This window comes from Triturus cristatus, chromosome 8 (genome assembly GCF_964204655.1).
Source record: "Triturus cristatus chromosome 8, aTriCri1.1, whole genome shotgun sequence".
Classification (NCBI taxonomy): Eukaryota; Metazoa; Chordata; class Amphibia; order Caudata; family Salamandridae; genus Triturus; species Triturus cristatus.
This window is the reverse complement of record NC_140591.1, coordinates 162,945,027-162,965,446: the sequence shown is the minus strand read 5'-3', so window position 1 is coordinate 162,965,446 and position 20,420 is coordinate 162,945,027. Positions and strand designations below refer to the sequence as shown.

The 20,420-nt window shown below is 48.4% G+C and overlaps 1 protein-coding gene across 1 annotated transcript; it reads left to right on the top strand.

Annotated features, from left to right (window-relative positions):
- Positions 1–296: 296 nt before the first annotated feature.
- LOC146801753 (uncharacterized) lies at positions 297–20,108 on the top strand. The gene is made up of 3 exons (XM_085624039.1): positions 297–592; positions 15,271–15,541; positions 17,028–20,108. The coding sequence occupies exons 1-3, from the start codon at positions 344–346 to the stop codon at positions 17,405–17,407; spliced, it is 900 nt and encodes a 299-aa protein (XP_085480165.1). The 5' UTR covers positions 297–343; the 3' UTR covers positions 17,408–20,108.
- The last annotated feature ends 312 nt before the right edge of the window (positions 20,109–20,420 follow it).

Below are 20,420 nucleotides of genomic sequence, written 5' to 3'. Positions count from 1 at the left end.
GGAGAAAGAATGGCTGAAAAAGAACCGAAAAAAGTGAGATAAGGCGGCATTGAGTGTCTGGTGATGCATGAGAGAGGAAGGTGGAATCAGACTACGCAGCCTTGGTATTCAGCACTCCTGGCTTTCAATAGCACTGGTCGCTGACTCCTGAACAACATTTTGGGCTTAGGCACTTATTCTTATACAAATCAAGCACGGTAAACAGCCATTAGTACGCGACTTGTAGTTCGCATACCATTACAACACAAGCGTAACAACGCATGCGCTGTAACAATGCGTAGCCTTTACTACGCTTGTTTTTACTTGGCATGCCCTGTTATAACGCGGGCGTTGTAATGCGTGTATGGCTGCGCCTGGACTTGTAGTGACGACCCCTCCGGCACTAACTAAAACCCGGTGCCCAGATGGCAGAGCACCCGCAGAGGCAGCGATGAGAGCAGTGGGGCGGAGGCGGCCTCTGTGTAAAGTCTTGAGCAGCCCGGCTGGAGCAAGTAAGGGAGAGGGGCTGGTGCCCGGGGCGGATCTGTCTTCACCGCCTTTCATTGACAATGCTTGCAGCCGAGGACAAAGGATGTGCACCGAGGAGAGAGAGGTAAGAGGGGCTGTGTATTTTTAAAGGGTTTGTGTTTGAGGAGTAGTGTTTTGGGGTTTAGGGTAGTGCTGTGTGTCGTGCAGGGTAGTGTTTGTGTGTAGGGACAGGAGTGGGGAATGGGGAGGGTCGTGCAGGGGTTAGTGTTTTAGGGATTAGGGTAGTGTTGTGGTGTTTGTGTAGTGTAGGGTAGTGTTGGGGGGTCGTGCAGGGTAGTGTTTCAGTGTAAGGACCGGACTAGGGGTAGAAGCAGGGTCGTGCTGGGGGTGTTTTAGGGTTTAAGGTAGTGTTGTAGTGTTTGTGTAGTGTAGGGTAGTGTTTTAGGGTTTAGGGTAGTGTCTGGGAGTCATGCAGGGTAGTGTTTGAGTGTAGGGACTGGAATGGGGGAGGGGGTAGGGTCGTGCTGGGGGTAGTGTTTTAGGGTTTAGAGTAGTGTTGTGGTGTTAGTGTAGTGTAGGGTAGTGTTTTAGGGTTTAGGGTAGTGTAGGGGGTCGTGCAGGATAGTCTTTCAGTGTGGGAGCGGACTGGGGGTAGGGGCAGGGTCGTGCTTGGGATAGTGTTTTAGGGTTTAGGGTAGTGTTGTAGTGTTTGTGTAGTGAAGGGTAGTGTTTTAGGGTTTAGGATAGTGTTGGGGGGTCATGCAGGGTAGTGTTTGAGTGTAAGGACTGGAATAGGGGGAGGTTCGTGTAGAGGGTAGTGTTTTAGGGTTTAGGGTAGTGTTGTGTTGAGTATTATAGTGTAGTGTTTTAGGGTAGTGTTGTGGAGTATGTGTTATGTAGGGTAGTGTATATGGATGTAGAAATTAGCATAGTGTTAGGGGGTTTTAAGAAAATATGCATTGTAAAAGTATGCGGGGAATTGAGATCCGTTGTAAAGACATTTTATATGCATTTTAAAGCAAATGCGAAGTAATGAAATGCGTTATAGAAAAATGCGTTGTAATGGTACTTGCGAACTAAAACAAATGTTGTAAAAGTATGCGTTGTTTTAGTTTGCGAATTATCAACATATATTCATCAAGCACTGCTTCCAGACAGCAGGTATTATTCTTGCCCTACAGACGGCACCTTACTTTTGGTATGCTTTGTGCTTCACTAGACTTAAGATTGACTCTAATCTGAGCAGTAACCATTATGGATTTGCTACTTTAGTGAAACTTGGTAAAACAAAAACACGTTTTTTTTCTCTTTGAGGGGTGACCTAGTGGCAACTTTCAATGTCTCACCAGCCTTGTGTAATCAACAAAAAACACTGTTAATAAAAAAGTACATACATATATACATATATAGAGGAGCGTGGGTCCGTCCTCATCATCTATTGGTCTTTTTAACTATTATTCACATTTTGCTCCTGCCCACCAAAGCATACAGAATGGAGCAATGGGTCATCCCAACTCAGGCAACAGTTGTTTTGCACTGTGAGTGATGGCTTTTTGTCTGAGCATGTGAACATCATCTGAAAAGGAAGTGCACTCCAGGGGCAAAGGTGGTGGAACAATGCTCTGCCAATTTGTTTTCTTTAGATCAACATTTTTATTCCTTCTTTCTTTAAGCTACGTCTTCAGCTTCTAATGATTTAAAACCCATACTACTGAGGTGTGACATACTAGCCAAAATGGCAGACGCATAATTGCGCTCCTCTGCTGCCTTCCAAACTATCAGACTCCTCAAAAATATTCATGAGGTAAGTCGAATTGTGAGCCACTATGATTTGGTAATTTTCTAACACACCTATTAGTACATACGTAAGTTTGCTAATTACCACACTATTCCTAAAAATAAAAGTTGTGTATTTTGCGAACAGGGTTTAGTACATCTGGCCTAAATGTAGTTTTATCCTGGTGCAATACCCGTGCAGAATCCTCAAAATAATAATAAGGAACAAAGAAGATTGCGGATTACTCAGTATTCAATGGCCTTATCAATTTTAGGAATTAGAATTAGTAAACATGATGTTATTCACCATTTACAAGGCCCAACTGTTAACCAGCCTCTTAAGGTAATGCTCATGCAATGTGATAATTATTATGACTTGTGTAATAACAGTATATGCATCCTACTATAAATTCAGAGGGTCTTTTGAAGTGCATGTTTTGAAATAAGGGCTAGCAGGGCATGTGTTCAAATCAATCGCTTTAAAATATGAGCGTGGGTCGCCAATGTGTCATTTCTGGTGGGCTGTGCACATCAGTGCGATTGCAAGGATAATTCCAGCAATCCAAAATTGCCTTCCCTTTCTTTGCCTCTGCAGACCTGAAAAGAAGGTTGGCTGTTCCCGAAGAGTGCACTGGTCCTGTTGCCAGGGAAACGTTTGTCCAGATCCCCTGGCACCGTCACTACTACAATTATATTAATATTGACTCTTTCTGAAGGCAGGCGGGTTTTCGCATTGCCTGCAGGCTGCAAGGGCTGCCGAGAGTCTGTCCTCGGTAAAATGCAGGTCATTTATATTTAATCAAAGCAATTTGTGGCTCTTTAAAGCAATTGTTTACTAATGTCAACTTCTGCCACACCTGCTCGGCCCACGCTCCATTAAGGGGAGCGGGAGAAGCTCAGCGTACCATTAATCCTTTCATAATTGGGTCATATTCAGAATGTGTATAAATATCTAAAATCTGCCCTCTTCTTCTGCTGTCCCTTGGGACACCTTCTGGCAGGGAATAGAACATAGGGGCATATTTGCAAAAAAAGTGGCGTAGCACGGGTTAGCTCCAAAATAGCTCACGTCACTCCATCACTTTACAAACGCAGGGATCCACCGTATTTACAATAACACGGTGCACCCCGGCGTTTCTCGTCGCTGGGGCTAAATTCAGCTGCCTAGCTCCAATGAATGCAACCTTGAACCATAGCGCAAGGGTGCCTGTGTTGAGCGAATGACTGTTTATGTATGTGCAGCAAGCTGTCCCTTCCTGCACATAAACAATCCAGAATGGCGATTTGAAACTCCGATGTGTGCTGCATTGTGCAAACACAGACGTTGGAAATTGTGATTTTTTTTAAATGATTATTTATGTGCAGGAAGGAACACCTTCTTGCACATAAACAACCATTCATGGTGTTTTGCTGTTTCTGCAGCACACATAGAAACGTTAAAAAACAAGGAGTTGCCATGTTAAGACCAGGTTTTCTCTGGTCTTAATTTTGGTGCTGCCCCATATTCACACCACCCTTCTAAATATGGGTAGCGTCAACAACAATGGGTGTTGTGGCGAAACGCCCACGGCAACACCTATTGCCCACCCTTTTCACTCTAAGTATAGCATTAAAGGGTGCCTTATTTTCAAGGCCATACTAAACCGCGTTAATTGGCTTAACACCGCCTTGTACATAAGGCGAAGTCCCCATCGCCAGAGGAACATCTTTAAAAATGACGTTCCTGTGGCGATAGGGGCTTGCAAATATGCCCATAATGTTTAAGCCAGGTCTGGTGGCTTGGTGGACTAATGTGCCCACTGTAGGGGACTGTGTTCGACATCATGGTCACACATTCAAATCCCAGCAAGTCCCCTCAGCCGTTCATCCTTCTGAGGTTGATAAAATGAGTACCATTGGATAACAATAAACATCAGTTATTCAGAGCCAAGATACCCTTGGGTCAACTTGCGCTTTACAAATACACATGTTATGTTATTAATCTTTTCATAACTGGGCAATTTTCTGATTGTGTATACAAATTTAAATCTGCACTCTTCTTCTGCTGTCACTTGGGACACCTTCTCGCAGTGAATAGCACATAATGTTTAGGTGAGGACTACAGGCTGCAAGCTGAAGCAGACATTTCCATGGTTTTGTGTTGGTTGTCATACCTGGCACGGCCTCATCAATAGCTGTATCCGTCTTTCCCTGTTGTTGACTTATATTCTTTCAGTCACCCATTTGAATGAAACACAGATGTCCTGGTAGTCTCAGTGGAAAAGAAATCCATAGATCCTGAAAGTAAACGAAATACAGACATTAATTACACAGATACATTAGTGACATAAATGTTTTAGTTAATGTGTGGCGCACAGAATTGAAGGGACATAACCCAGCAGCAAATTAGTAAAGTTGTATCTTTAATGTGTCAGACTAATTTGGCCTAAATAAAGACAGAGAAGGGCTCAGTCCCGACTTTGTGAATAAAGAGGTAAGTATAGAGAAGGTCACAGACTCTACTTCTAGGATGAATGTCTGTGCTGAGTCTGCTATATGTTAATACACGTGTTGTTTGCTGGTGTGCACAGACTGGCCAGGTAGATTGATGAAAAAGCTTGAAGTCGGACTAAATGAACTAGATTCGGTTGAGACAGTTTGAGGATCAATCGGGCTTGCTTAGCCAATGCTCTTTGCTCACTGCCTTTATGAATGTCTGATGCTGTTAAATTGCACTGGCAAAGCCAACAGCGGTGGTCGTCCACCTTTGAATTTAAACGTACACAATATAACTTTCATTTGTGTAATATGGCGGCCATCTTGAAAGTATGAAAATTCTAAAATTCCAACATCTTTTCAAGATGGCCTCCACTTTCCAACTACGAGTAATTTGGCGACCACATTGAAATTATAAAAAATAAAATTAGTCTGTGCTTTGGCCATCAAAGATGGCTGGCTGCAGCCACATGGACACTGGCATGACATGGCGTATCATGTACATGCCACAAAACAACCGTGAGACCCACAGGTAGTGGCCACTGTTGTCTCTGCAGCCCCTACATGGACGTCTCATAGACACACACACAACATCAATGTTGATGCACAAACCACATGGCTGTGGAGACTGTCTCCCATTGGGCACATTTGATCAGCCACATCTGAGACAAAACATGCACACAGACTTTGGGTGTACATTAGAATTGGGGCTATAGGTCTCACTGTGACATACATACCATCACACCCAGGACTCAGGGTGTATGTGACATGTCCTAAACATATCCTACCTGCAACTGTGTCCATGACTCATGACCATAACTGTACAGTTGCACATCACAGTGGTAATGTGCAAAACACACAAAGGATTTTGTCCCCATGAACACGTGCACAGCCTGGGAGTGGCTGCACAAAAGTGCCACACAACAAACCAAATGTTGCCCCCCCCAAACACTCTGGTAATGCAGCCTTACATGCCATGGGACACAGTGTGGCACATGCTGTAGTGTGGTAGGTGTGCACCTGAGTCCCTGGCAAGTAATTGTGTGTGGAAGCCGCCAAAAAGTCACACCAATGTCAACCGACTCGGGTGACTTCTACAGGGATGCATTGCACAGTTCCGGACCGAGCCGTGCGTACGCCTAGCCATTGACTTCAATGGGAACCGATGCGGGTGACTATCATGCGTACGTATTGCACAGTTCCGGACCGAGCCGTGCATACGCTTAGCCATTGACTGCAATGCGAACCGGCGCGGGTGACTATCATGCGTACACATTGCACAGTTCCGGACCGAGCCGTGCGTATGCTTAGCCATTGACTGCAATGCGAACCGACGCGGGTGACTATCATGCATACGTGTCGTGCAGGCATGGACCAAGCCGTGCGTATGCTTAGCCATTGACTTCAATGTGAATCGATGCGGGTGACTATCATGCGTACGCATTGCACAGTTCCGGACCGAGCCGTGCGTACGCTTAGCCATTGACTGCAATGTGAACCGACGCGGGTGACTATCATGCATACGCATCGTGCAGGCATGGACCGAGCCATGCGTACACTTAGCCATTGACTTCAATGTGAACCGATGCGGGTGACTATCATGTGTACGCATTGCACAGTTCCGAACCAAGCCGTGCGTACTCTTAGCCATTGACTGCAATGCGAACCGACGCGGGTGACTATCATGCATACGCATCGTGCAGGCATGGACCGAGCCGTTAGTACGCTTAGCCATTGACTTCAATGTGAACCGATGCGGGTGACTATCATGCATATGCATTCCACAGTTCCGGACCGAGCCGTGCCTATGCTTAGCCATTGACTGCAATGCGAACCGACGCGGGTAACTATCATGCATAAGCGTCGTGCAGGCATGGACCGAGCCCTGCGCAGGCCTTGGCCATTGAATCGTATGGAGACGGGCACGTGTGGATTTTCAAAATACACGTTGTACAGTCAGTTGACTGAGCCGTACGCACCCATTGGCTCTGGACTGTCATGGAGACGGATGCGGATTCAAAACTTGTACGAGTTGTGCACTGGAAATTCAGTTGGATGCCTACAACAATGTTGCAATTTCTAGGGTTTTATGAAGCTGAAGATTTGAATGATGCGGTAGATGTGTACGAGTCGTACAATTCCATGGATTGGCCAGATTCATAGAATGCAACCGTGTTGGACCTATCACTTGGGACACATGGTACAGCTTCTGCCTCTGCAGCACAGATATAAGGATGGCTGTCCCCCAGGGAGCTCACTTACCTCCACTACATGCTACTGGACCACTGTGCGAAGTTGGCCTGATATATGCTGTCCACTAGTTATAGTGGGCACCTTGTATCAGTCCAAACAACCCCTTATGGTGATAGGTTAAAGACAACCTCTATTGAAAGCTATCCTAGTGGTAGCTATGGAGAGTAGCCTTCAGGCTAAGTTTTGAAGGACAACCACACCAGGTGTATATTTAAAATTTATGTTTTTAAGATAACACACACCCCTCTAGTCTCTTTATGAGGCTGGAGTTCAAAGTACTTAAGTTTCAAGTCAGTATTCAACCGTAAAAGCAGGGGCGTACCAAACCATATACCAATAAAGTGGTATAAGAACCACGACTGAACTGGTTTCAGTGGAAGCTGCTCAGGAAGTGCCACTGCCGTGAAGAGGAGAAGTGTCCGGTCAGATCCAAGCCTGGATCTAGGATGGAAGGAACCTGAAAGCAGAGGGGACAGAGTCTGGGTCACTTACCAGGGACTAAGGGCACGATAGTCCAATGCCCACAGATGTCGGGTGCTTCAGGTGAGTTGACAGGTGTCTTGATTCTCAGCCACGAGATTCAGGAGGTGCCGATGATGACCTGGAGCTGGATTCGAGCTGTCCCTTAAAGTCTGTCGAGTGCTGCAGTATCGGCGACCAGATTAGACCCAACAAGCCTTGGCAAAGGCAAGCCACTTGGAAATAGAAAAAGGACGTCGGTGCAAACCAGCAAGGTCTGGGGGACTCACCCAACAAGGGTAAGACGGGGCACATCTGGAGCAATCAGGAAAGCCCAATCAGAAGAGGAGTTGCCTTCATGGGGACCTACTAGCCAACGGGCTAGCGATCGCAAAGGAACCTTGAGTGGTCGCACTGGAAACTGGCCCATGGGTCACTCGTGGAGTGGAGGCCAGAACTCTTCAGTGCAGGAGGTGCTCAAGGCTGGGGCTACTCGAAGCCCAAAGTACAACTTCGAGGAAGACCCGGAAGATGATGGATCAGCAAAAGATCACGGTGTCCAGGGGTCACGGTTCCATGTCACCCACGATAGCCATGGGCCTCAGCTTTGCTGTGGACTCAGGGTAGCCTCAGCGAAGTCTGGAAATCCACCTCTGGTGATGCAAAGACTTCGGCGTCCGGCAGGAGTTTCAGAATCGCAGACCGGACAGTTGCTTCTTTGGTGCCTGCCAAGCAGAGGAGTCACTCCTTGACCCCAAGGGAGATTTCTTCAGTCTTCTAGCGAAAATAGAAAGTCGAATGTCCAGGATATATGTCGCAGAGTTTCGTCCAGGGTACTCTAAAGTCTAAAGGTCTGGGTTCCCATACATATACAAAGTTTGGGGGTTGGACATACTCTAGGGACCCACCTAAGGGAGGGTTTGGAAAGAGGGGTGGTTACACCCATTTCCTTTGTCTAGTTTCACCCCAGAGCAGGGGCAGGTAGCCCCTGCAACCGGTTTGAACTGGACTATGCACAGGGACACCAAGTGTGCCCCCAGTGCAGGACTTCAAAGCACTAGAGAGTGCTCCCGCCCTGCCCCAATACACATCTGCCTGTCTGGGGAGGTGGTTACACCTCCCTGGGACAGGAAACCTATTGTCCAGGCCTCCCCTGCCGGAGTTTCGGTCAGCAGCAGGAGGCCTCCATTTTGTGATGCCAAGGCTTTAGAAAGTCTTTACCGGGCAGACCAGTGTGAACATGTCTCTCCCTCTAGAAGGGTGGAATGCTACCCGCGCCGCGAGAACTGGCGGGTGGGTAGTATTCCAAAGCATTTGACACCAAACACGACATGTTTCCGTGCAGCCAGTCCAAAGTCAGCATTTACCGAGAGGTTATAATGCACTTAAGAGTATATGGTCAGGCTGCACCACAAACAGCATCAGAGGAGGTACTCCGAACGCTGCAGAGGGGCTCTGCTCATGCAGGGGCACCCTCTCACATAAAAAACAAGAACTCTACCTTCAGGATTGTTAAGGCCTGCCAATGGAGTGAATTATAGGTTTTATATGTGTGTGCAATGGTAGTGATATAGGTAGTCTATACCGCAGTAAGGGGTGCAGGCACCACATTACCCATGCTGCAGTAGCAGACCAGTGGTGTCATTTTGGAGTGCTTCCCAGGGGTGGCATAATACATGCTTCAGCCCCTGGTAGGCCTCTGAGGTACCTATGCCCTAGGTACATAGTATACCATTTACTAGGGGCTTATAAGACACTCCAGAATCCAATTAGAAATGTACCTGATGTACATGGAAACCATTTTAGAGAGGAAGCAGCTAGGCCGGGGTCCTGATTAGCAGGGCCACAGCCAGACTGAGGTTGAAAAACAGTGAAACACCAGCAAAAAGTGGGGGTACACATGTGAAGCAGATCCTACTCTACTACACAACCCCCCAAACGCTGGGACATTAAACTAATCTTGACCAGTTGAGTCTTCATGTTCTAAGTGGAAATACCTAGAGATTCCATCTGCATTGGCATGGTTACTCCCAGGTCTATGTTCCACTGTAAAGTCCATCCCCTGTAGGGAAATGGACCAGCTACGCAGTTTGGGGTTTTCACCCTTCATTTTTTTTAGCCATAAGAGGGGCTTATGGTCTGTCTGAACAAGGAAGTGAGTACCAAACAAGTATGGCCTCAACTTCTTCAGAGCCCAAACCACAGCAAAGGTCTCCCTTTGGAGATCATTATTCCGGCAATACAGAGAAGCTCTAGCAAGTTGGAGAGCGTAGCGCGCTCACCAGGAGCACTACGGCATTTTTTAAAGTTCCCGTTTTGTTCTTTTAAGTTAAAATTGTTTTTCATCATTGTACCCTGATTTTACCTGTTATTCACCGCCACATACTTGCACTTTAAAAACTTGAGAGCACCGCGTTTGGAGCGGGCCCCTTCCCCCATCCACGTTGCACTGCACTGCCAGAACGGCGGACATCTTGGGTGAGGGCTGAGGATCGGAGCGGTCTAGTCGTCACAAGGACGCTAGACCGGTACTTAAGCCGGGTAAACTAGGCGGCCAGTTACTTTGGAGATCATTATTCCGGCAATACAGAGAAGCTCTAGCAAGTTGGAGAGCGTAGCGCGCTCACCAAGAGCACTACGGCATGTTTTAAAGTTCCCGTTTTGTTCTTTTAAGTTAAAATTGTTTTTCATCATTGTACCCTGATTTTACCTGTTATTCACCGCCACATACTTGCACTTTAAAAACTTGAGAGCACCGCGTTTGGAGCGGGCCCCTTCCCCCATCCACGTTGCACTGCACTGCCAGAACGGCGGACATCTTGGGTGAGGGCTGAGGATCGGAGCGGTCTAGTCGTCACAAGGACGCTAGACCGGTACTTAAGTCGGTCATGCGGACGCGCAGTGGGTACGCGCGACGGGTTCGCCAGAGCATCGCCGGAGTCACGCCAGAGTCCAGCCCGTCTGCGCCCGTCCGCGCACGGACGGGCCCGGCGGCTCGGACATCTGGCTACAGGCTTACCTACTCCTCAGAAGAGCTGCAGTCTGGATAAAGGTGAGAGGGGTCCGGTCTGTGAAACCCTGATGACTATTAAAAACTACGCTATAACTCGCCCTCATAAGGCTACCACCTTAGGCCGGCGCTCTATATTGAGGATTGCCAGCCTAAATACTAGATCACTCCACTGTCATCATGTGGAAGTTTATAGCTTGCTTCAGGACAATGACATCGATGTCCTGACCCTCTCGGAGACCTGGCTGCATGATAACTCGATGCCTGACATCATTGCCGCTCTTACAGGGGGCTATGATGCCATATGGCATAACCGCCCGGGAGGTGCTCGGGGGGGAGGGGTAGCAATCCTTTTTAAAAAGAGTCTGTCAGTTGAAAGACTGTTATCTGAGTCAGTGGACCTAGCTGACCTGCTTGGGGTAAAGATAACCACGAATAATTTCTGTTGGGTGGTTCTGTCAGTCTACCGTCCACCAAACTCTACTCCACTCTTTCATGACCTCTTTGGGCCTATTATGTCGGACCTATGTACCCGATATACAAAAATTCTGGTCACAGGAGATTTTAATCTGCACTGGGATAACCCCCACCGGGACTTGGCTACCCGTCAATTGGACACCATAATGGCTGCCCTGAGCTTTACACAACTTGTGGATGTTCCAACACATATTAAAGGTCATGTTCTTGACCTTGTGTGGACGACAGACACAAATGCTACTCTTAAAGACGTTGCACCATGCATATGGTCAGATCACTACTTAGTGTCTTGTGAGATACGTATAGATGGCCATATACACAACATATCGTCGGAAACCAGGAGAACCCGTAAATGGGCAGAGGTTGATTTAACAGCTTTGACCAAGGTGCTACCGTCAATAAACCAGTCCTCGGATCTGGAATGTAGTCTGGACCAAGAATACGCGGATCTAACACGGAGCTTGGCTCAGGCTATCGACCAGATAGCGCCAGTAAGATCACAGTCGAAAAGGGGACTTGGTAAGGGGGCCCCCTGGTTTACGCCATCATTAAGGGAGCATAAAAGAAAGCTCAGAATCCTGGAAAGAGGTTGGAGGAAAACTAAGCAAGATACAGCTAGGAATCTTTATAAAGCCTCCCTTAACTTATATAAAAAGCTTATTGTCCTAGCGAAAGCAGAATATTATGAGTCCCGCCTAAGTAAGGCAGCCAATGTCCAGAAAGAGACGTTTAAAATTCTGTTAGAATTAAGTAAAAAACCTGAAAATTCCAAGTCCCGTATAAATTGTAACTCTTTCCAAGTGTATTTTTTAGAAAAAGTGAAGACCATTATTATGGAAATAAAAAGTGGGATGGTAAATGGGATTGCCATAACTTCGACCCCGCATAACTCAGCTGACTGCACTATTACAGCATTTCCAGAGCTGGATGTGTTGAGTCTGGAAAAACTGATGGGAAAAATTAAATCTGGCTCTCCAGCAGATCCGTGCCCACCCAGTGTTTTTCGTGTAGCTCGTCCTTTATTGGAGGAATGTATTATTTCCCTCCTTAATAGATCTCTGGAAACAGGGTATCTACCGGTGGAATTCAAGGAGGCACGTGTAAGGCCTCTACTGAAGAAACCTGGCGCGGACCCTGCGGTGCTAAAAAACTACAGGCCTATTTCCCAGCTGCCTTTTCTCTCAAAAGTACTGGAACAACATGTATGAAAGTCCCTGTCCCTTTTTTCTGGAGTCTCACCATCTACTCCATGAGCGTCAGGCAGGGTTCCGAGCTCATCACAGCACCGAGTTGGTGATGCTCTCGGTGCTGGATGAATTAAGAGGCATGGCGGACTGTAAGAAACCGAGCGCCCTGATTCTGTTAGATCTATCAGCGGCGTTCGATACGGTCAGTCATGCCTTACTCTTGGAGAGATTGAGAGATTTTGGGATCAAAGGCCTGGCCTTTAAGTGGTTGCAATCCTTCCTTTTGGGAAGAACACAAAGGATACAACTGGGGGATGAAACATCTGAGGTGGGGACCTTGGAATGTGGGGTGCCACAGGGCTCTGCCCTGTCCCCACTCCTATTTAATCTCTACCTACAACCTCTGATTGCATCACTGGCCAGCAGGGGCTGTAGAGTCTTTAACTATGCGGACGACACACAGCTGTTGCTGAGTGTCGACAATTCAAGGACCGCACAACTCAATGCTCAGAACATCTTGAGGTACACTGTACAATGGATGACTGAAAATCTATTGAAGATCAATCCAGATAAGACCGAGGTATTGGTGATTCCATCTACCGCCTCACTTTGGAGTGACCTCTATTGGCCAGCGGAGCTAGGCCCTGCTCCAAAACCAAGTATGAATGTAAAGAGTCTGGGGATTAAGCTGGATTGTGACCTTTCAATGTCCACTCAAATCTCCTCCGTGGTGGGAAGCTGTACAAATATTATTCGACAGTTGCGGAAGTTAACCCCCTGTCCTTTCTCAATCAATGATGCGTTCAATCGTAGCAGCGACTGTCATCTCAAGGATAGACTACGGAAACGCTCTCTATCTCGGCCTACCTAAAACTCTGACCAACAGATTGCAGGTCGTGATGAATGACGCTGCACGGCTTATTTTTAGACTCCCAAGGAGAACTATGGCCTCCCCCCTGCTACACAGCCTGCACTGGCTCCCTATTAAAGATCGAGTGGAATTTAAGAATTTATGCACGGCTCACAAGGCAGTTTACGGTCAGGCACCAGCTTACATCAGAGATCGTTTGGAGTTGTACAGCCCAGTGAGAACACATAGATCTTCAGATTCTCAGCTGTTAGTCTGCCCCCGTTACAAATTAGTAACGAAGGGAGGGAGAGCCTTCTCTGTATTAGCTCCTCAGCTATGGAACACGCTGCCTGAGGTGCTGCGCAGGGAGGGGAACCTCCTGCGGTTTAGAAGGATGCTAAAAACATTGTTGTTTAACCCCTTGAGTGCCCATGACGAGATAGTCTCGTCATGGGCCGCGGTTGCGCTGTGCCCATGACGAGACTATCTCGTCATGAACCCCGCCCGCTAATTCAATGCCCGGCACAGGGCGGGGAAAGGGTGGGGCACACAAGGGGTTAAAAGAACCCTGTGCGGAACTTAAACCAGGAAGTGCCTTCATTCTGTGTCTGCCTAGTTTATTGTTTTTTTGACCATCGATTTCCGTGCGCCTAGAGACCTGTAGGTGATTGGGCGCGATATAAATCTAATTTAACAATAACAACAATAACAATTGCTGACCAACGTTTCTCTCTAGGGGTCAGCCTTCTGCTTATGAAAGCTACTGGCTGATGCTGACCTTCATCATTCAATTGTGATGGTACAGCCCCTACCCCCAATTCAGATGCATCTGTTTGGACAATGAACTTCTTGGAGTAATCAGGACTCAGTGCACATGGCCTGCTTCAGGTCATCAAATGCCTTTTGACAGCTAGCTGTCCACTGAACCTTTTTGGGCATTTTCTGAGAAGTTAGGTCATTCAGGGGTGTCCCTATTGATCCATACCCTTGACAAATCTCCTATAGTACTCAGTCAGGCCTAAGAAGGCTCTCACCTGAGTCTGGGTAGTTGGAGCAACCCAGTCCATGATGGTCTGGATTTTGCTCTGCAGTGGTTGAACCTGGCCTCCACCTACAAGGTGGCCCAGGTACACAACCTGATGCTGCCCTATCTGGCACTTGGTGGCCTTGTTAGTGAGACCTGACTTTTGCAGGGCCTCCAAAACATTCCTTGGGTGGACCAAGTAATCCTCCCAGGTGGAGCTAAATACAGCAATATCATATAGATAAGCTGCACTGTAGGCGTCCAGACCTGTGAGAACTGTATTCACCAACCTTTGGAAAGTGGCAGGTGCATGCTTCAAACCAAAGGGCATCACCACAAATTGGTAGTGCCCACTGGGGGTCGAAAATGCAGTTTTTGGCTTTGCATCATCAGCTAGTCTGATCTGCCAGTAGCCAGCTGTCAAGTCAAATGTGCTAATGTACTTGGCTGAGGCCAAAGTATCTATAAGCTCATCTGCCCTTGGAATTGGATGGGCATCAGTCCTAGTGACTGCATTGAGACCCCTGTAGTCCACACAAAACCTCATCTCTCTTTTCCCACCATTGGTGTGAGGTTTTGGCACAAGGACCACTGGACTAGCCCAAGGGTTATCTGAGGGTTCAATAACTTCCAAATCCAACCTTTTCTGGACTTCTGTCCTGATACAGTCCCTGACATGGTCAGGTTGCCTATAAATCGTATTTTTAATAGGCAGACTGTCCCCAGTGTCCACTTCATGAGTGCACCAGGTAGTCTGACTTGGAGTCAGAGAAAACATGTTTCTGAACTGATTAAGCACCTGTCTGCAATCAGTTTGCTGCTGGGCAGTGAGGCTGCCTGCCAAGGCCACACCATCAAATGACCCATCATCAGGGTTCTGTGAGAGGAGTATTCCAACAAAGAGACCCAATCTACTTAGTACAGAGATACTTTCAACACTGTGTAAAAAAGGGATTGAGAAGTATCAACTTAACTTCTTCTGACCCACTCCCCACCATATAGATTTGTAAGAGGGATCCTAATTCACCAGAGTCTGTACTGGTACTTTCATCCCCCAAAGTGTGTAGGTACGTGTAATGAACAGGTGTTCTGCAGCAACAGTGCATTTGTGCAAACTTCAACTTCCCAGGCAATGTTAACATGTCAGACATGCAGGGCATTTGTCCTTTTCCATGGGTGCACTACCTGTGTAAGTAATTTTCCTTTGTGATGACGACATGTATATCCAACTGTGTGCAGCACAAATATGGGCATGTGTGTTAATGGACTTTTAACTTTGTCATCCTCACAGGTTGATGCCCACCAGAAGCAGGAGATCTGGCTGACCATCGCCCGGGCAGTTTTATCAGTGAGGGTCTACAAGCGCCGGATCCGCAACTGCCAGAAGAGGTGGCAGGACCTTCGGGGATGGACCCGGAGGATCACAAGGGTCCAGCTGAAGCTGTCACCTCCTCGCAGGAGGGGCGGACACCGGACCCTGACCCCCCACATGCTCAGGATTCTGGCAGTGGTCTTCCCGGACCTGGATGGGCAGCTGAAGGCCAGACAGCAGCAAGGAGGGGGTAAATCCATGCCTAATCTGTGTACTATGTCCGACATGCTATTTGCAGTCTTTTGGCCTGGTCACACTTACGTAGGTCTTGTAGTCCAGGACTCATGTCCCTCAATTGTGTGATGCACCCTCCTCATCTGACCCACAGGTGTGGCCCCTACAGTCTGTGGCTTGTGTCACTAGGGCAGTGTGTCCCTGCAGTCAGCTATGCTTCAGGTTCCGGACAGCATCTGTTACCGTGACTCTGTTGTGTGTTTCATAGGTGGGTCAATTGTTTACACAATGCCTGAGATCTGACATGTGATCTGTGTGTGCCCTTGATATGTGTTCCAATTGCTGGTCTGACTCGCCACATGTGCCTGGGGTATTTCAAACACACCCATGTAGCAGAGGACTCCAAAATGTGGGCCTCAGGAGTATGTATATCAAGTGCGTCACACTTGCTTACCCACCTGACTGCTGTCCAGGGCTATACACTGTTTCACGTAGACCTGGGCAGTCATGCCTACTCAAGGGCATTTAGAAACACTCTGTAATCCCACTCCTGTGTATCAACTTACAGGTTGTGCTCAGTGACATGTGCCTTCATGTGTCTGCCACTGTGTCATTGTGGTGTGGACAACTGGGGTGTTCATGAGTTTGAGGGTCAGCAGGACATCTGAGATGTTACTATAAGAAACAAGACCTGTGTGACATAGAGGTGTGTGATCACTTGACAGTGCACAATGGTGTATGCAACTGTGAACTTCAGGCAGCTGTGTTTCATGCACAGCAGACTGTGATGTGCTCATGTACAGGGAGTCTGTTATGTATGATGTGGGGTCATCTGGGTCCGGGATATGTTGTTTGCAGGGGATGGACAAGTGCACTTGTCAGCTGCAGAGTTTGCTTTACCCATGACCCATGATTGTGACACAATGCATACTGTTGTTGTCTGGATGCCCTGCCCCTGTGACAGGAGACAGTGATGACTGACTTTTCAGGCATGCCAGTGCCATGGCATTTAACTTGCTATGAGTAATCCTGCATTGGGCTCAGATGTGCTCCATGCACCCCATTGTGGCATTGACTATCAGGACATGAGAACATCATAGTGTTTGTTGCTGGTATGCATCACAAGCATGTGAAATGAGACTCTGGCCATCCCTTCATCCTGACACCTGTACTGAGTCAGTGGCAAGAGATGTGATGTGTGTATAGTGACATACTCCTACATGTTCACTTGCATGTCCAACAACCGTGTAGGTGGTGCATGTCTGCACATTGGGGTATTAGCATCCAACATGCAACAGACATACGGGTGCAAGTCCAGGAGGGATATGAGTGCCATGGGTGATGGTGAAACTGACAATTGGCTTATTCTAAACAGTGTGAGCACTTTGAGCAGTGTTCAGCTGATGATGCCAGGGCTTTCTCTGTGATGTGCTGTACTCACTGTGGTGTGTGCGGTCAGTGCAGGTGACTGATGTTGTTCTTTTTTTCATAATTCTATCCAGATCCATCCACGGCCACAGAAGGGGACAGCTCCATGGACCAGGAGGAGCCACAGAGCCTGACTGGGACAGAAGGCGAGGAGTTGGAGGGAGCCAGTGGCACGGAGGGCGAGTGGAGCCACACCGAGGAGTCCTCAGCACCATCCACCCCAGCTGAGGGCCACAGCAGCTCGGAGGATGACTCTCTTGTGGAGGCGGGTGTCAGCAGCCACCAAACCCCAGCTAGTGAGGCTGTCCCCGCCACCGCAACCACCACCATCACCACCCTCCCATCGGCTCCCATCTCAGAGGTCCGTGGAGGCTCCCGTGTTCGGCAGCATGTCTCCTTTGTGCCAGTCACCACACCCCCTGCCCCTGTGTCCCCTGCTGCCCTGAGTGTGTAGTCTGTGGACTTGCTTCGACAGATCCATGTAGGGCAGACATCAATGCCGAGTGTCCTCCATGCACACACCAGTCTGTTGACACAACTGGTCTCGTTCATGGAGGGCATTTCATCTGGCATGTCTGCCCTACAGAGGACCAATCAGTCAATGGCCTCCTCCCTGATGGCAGCTGTGTCCCTCCTCCAACAGTCCCTCACCCCTCCTACCCCTGCCCCATCCACGATTCCTAGTACCCTACCTGTCCCAAGCACACACACCAGCACATTCACCCAAACCCACAGACATGGGCAGCACACAAACTCCCAAACCAAGGGCTAGACGTGCACACAAGCAACCTCAGGGGACTGATAACACACTCACAGGTTATGGTTTGCAAACACACACACAGGCATCCACAACCACTCCGCAGTCCTCCGATACCTCTCCCTCCAAGACCCCTTCCCTTGCCTCACCTGCAACCCCATCTCCCCAGAAGCTCTTCCTCTGTGACCTTTGCCTCTTCCCCACCGATACAGCAGATCCAGCTTACAAGGGGAAGAGGAAGTCCCCACACACAGAGGGGAGTGCCCCTCACACCCAGACACCCTCCCCCAGATGCAGTCAGACTGAGGCCCCCACCCACAAGTCCCCCCGGAGCCGGAAGAGCAAGACCCCACCCCTGCCCCGCAGCTCCACGACACAGTCTCTGTCCTCCATCCCCCTGGCCACCACTCCACAGGTTCCCCCGCCACACCCTGCCCCAGGTTCCCCCACCCACAGATACACCATCCCCAAAATGCTCCGGCCCTCTCCCCCTACCACTTGTTCTTCCACCCCCCGGTCAGAACGTTCATGCCACTGATGTGATGACTGTGGCCCCCCCTCTGTCCTGCCGACCTCACCTGAACCCCATTCCGCTCCCATGGAGTTGGGCACTGCAGTGGAGTCCACAACCACCCTGTCTGACTTGGGCACGGCATTGGGGACCCAGTCCACTCCATCTGACCTGCCCACTGCAGTTGTGCCGGCACCCACCCCATCTGACTTGTACCCCTTAGTTGTGACTGCACCCACTTTGTCAGACACCTGCACTGCAGTTGCCAGTGACTCTCCTGCATCCACCACCCCTTCACTGCCTCCTTCTGCTGAGCCCTGATCCTGTCCCTGCGGTGCCTGGCCTGCCCCCATGTATGCCCCTCCGAGTGGATGTCCCCTGTCCTGAACAGTGCAGGCAAGCAACGTGTGACAGTTGTCACTCAAATCACATTGTTGGCATTTGTATGTGGACTGGCCAGTGGCTTTGTTTTGAAAGGACTTGGGCATTGCATTGAAATTTGGCTGAATAAAGCATTTGTATTTATCCTTGTGAATTTGATTTAGCTGTACATTATGTTGATGATGTTTACCATGACCTTGATGCTGGATTTCCAAAGTTGAATACTGAGGTGTTGATGTGAGGTACTCCATGTGGTCCATGAGATATGTAACCTATTCTGGTCTGTATCCATGCCATCCTTTGCAGCTAACTGGGCGTGTCATGAATACCAAATTGAGACCATCTCTGTAAACATTTCATTTGCATGGTCACATCTGTGGCTTGCACACATGCACATATGATGTGCTTCCCATTGTCCAATTTGTCTATTTCCCTGACTGTGGGCACATCTCCACTGGACCTGCAGGTGTGGGCATCATTGGTGTAGGAGCAACTGGGTCCTCAGCGCAACTTGCTGGACATATGTATTGAGTATGTGCAGATGACTTAAGGAACACTCCCGTACCCAGGCTGTTGTGACCAGAGCCTTCATTGGGTGGTAACTGATGGCTGACTGACCAAGTGTTCTGCTGACATGACTTAGACCTGCAGGGACTATGTTTGGCACAGCCGAGCTTCCACAGGAGTTGAGTCCCCTCAAGTAAGTGTGTTGCTCCGTGACATTGCCTGGGCCCATGGTGTGTGTTGTGTGAGCATGTGTGTGTGTGTGTCCACACATCCCTTTTCATACACAGGTAGTGTTCCCTTGATATGTTCCTGTTGTTGATGCTTGCTGAGTTGTACTGTGTTCATCCCACATCTTTGTCCTGGGCTACCAGATGTGTGGGTGCATGACACACAACTGTTAATTGGTGTTTCATCATTGGGATTTGTCAGTTCTGAGTGGTGATGATGTGGTCAGACGTAGATGGGACACAGTCAGGGGTCCCAAAGGCACTTCTTTGTTCGCAATATCATGTAGTTGTCCCTAGGTGATACCTTTCAGTGATTGAGACATGTGTATGTGTGTGTGACTGCTCCCACTCGTCAGGTTCAGGGCTGCAATGTTGGCAGGTGTCAGCATGTGTGCCTTGTGGTTCTGCATTGTCCTGGGACTGTAGCAGGAATTCCGAAGGTTACGGGAGCTTTGACGTCATGGCCATGTACCACATACTGTGCAGTATGTCTGTCATTCACCCGGGTTGTAGACTGTCCTTGTGTGATGATTCTGTGCACCTTAGTTCCTCCCAACATTACTTATGTGGACTTGGGACTCTTCTTGTATGACTTGCATGTATCCAATTTGGCAAGACACCACACTTCACTGCTTTTGTCGTCACCTGTGTAATCTGGTACGGTCCATGCCATCCAGGTTCCAAACACGACTTTCTTATGTGTTTCTTCACCAGGATTCACTCATCTGGGCTTAAATGTCTCCAACATGATTGACACAGAATGCACCACATCAGCCAGTCCTTTGCAATAATCAAGCACTTGATCATCAGTAATATTCATTAATTGATTCGCTGGTGCAATCGGCTGTCTCATTGCTCTCGCCATGATCACCTGATGTGGGGATAATTCAGTCTTTTTATCAGGAATGCTTCTCAGACTCATCAATACCAGGGCTAAAGCATCTGGCCACTTCAGTGTTGTGGTTGGACACACCTTAGACAGTCTAGATTTAATTGTGCCATTAATATGCTCAACCACACCTGAGGCTTCTGGTCGATAGGCACAATGCAGCTTTTGCTCAATTTGTAATGCTGAGCAAATCAT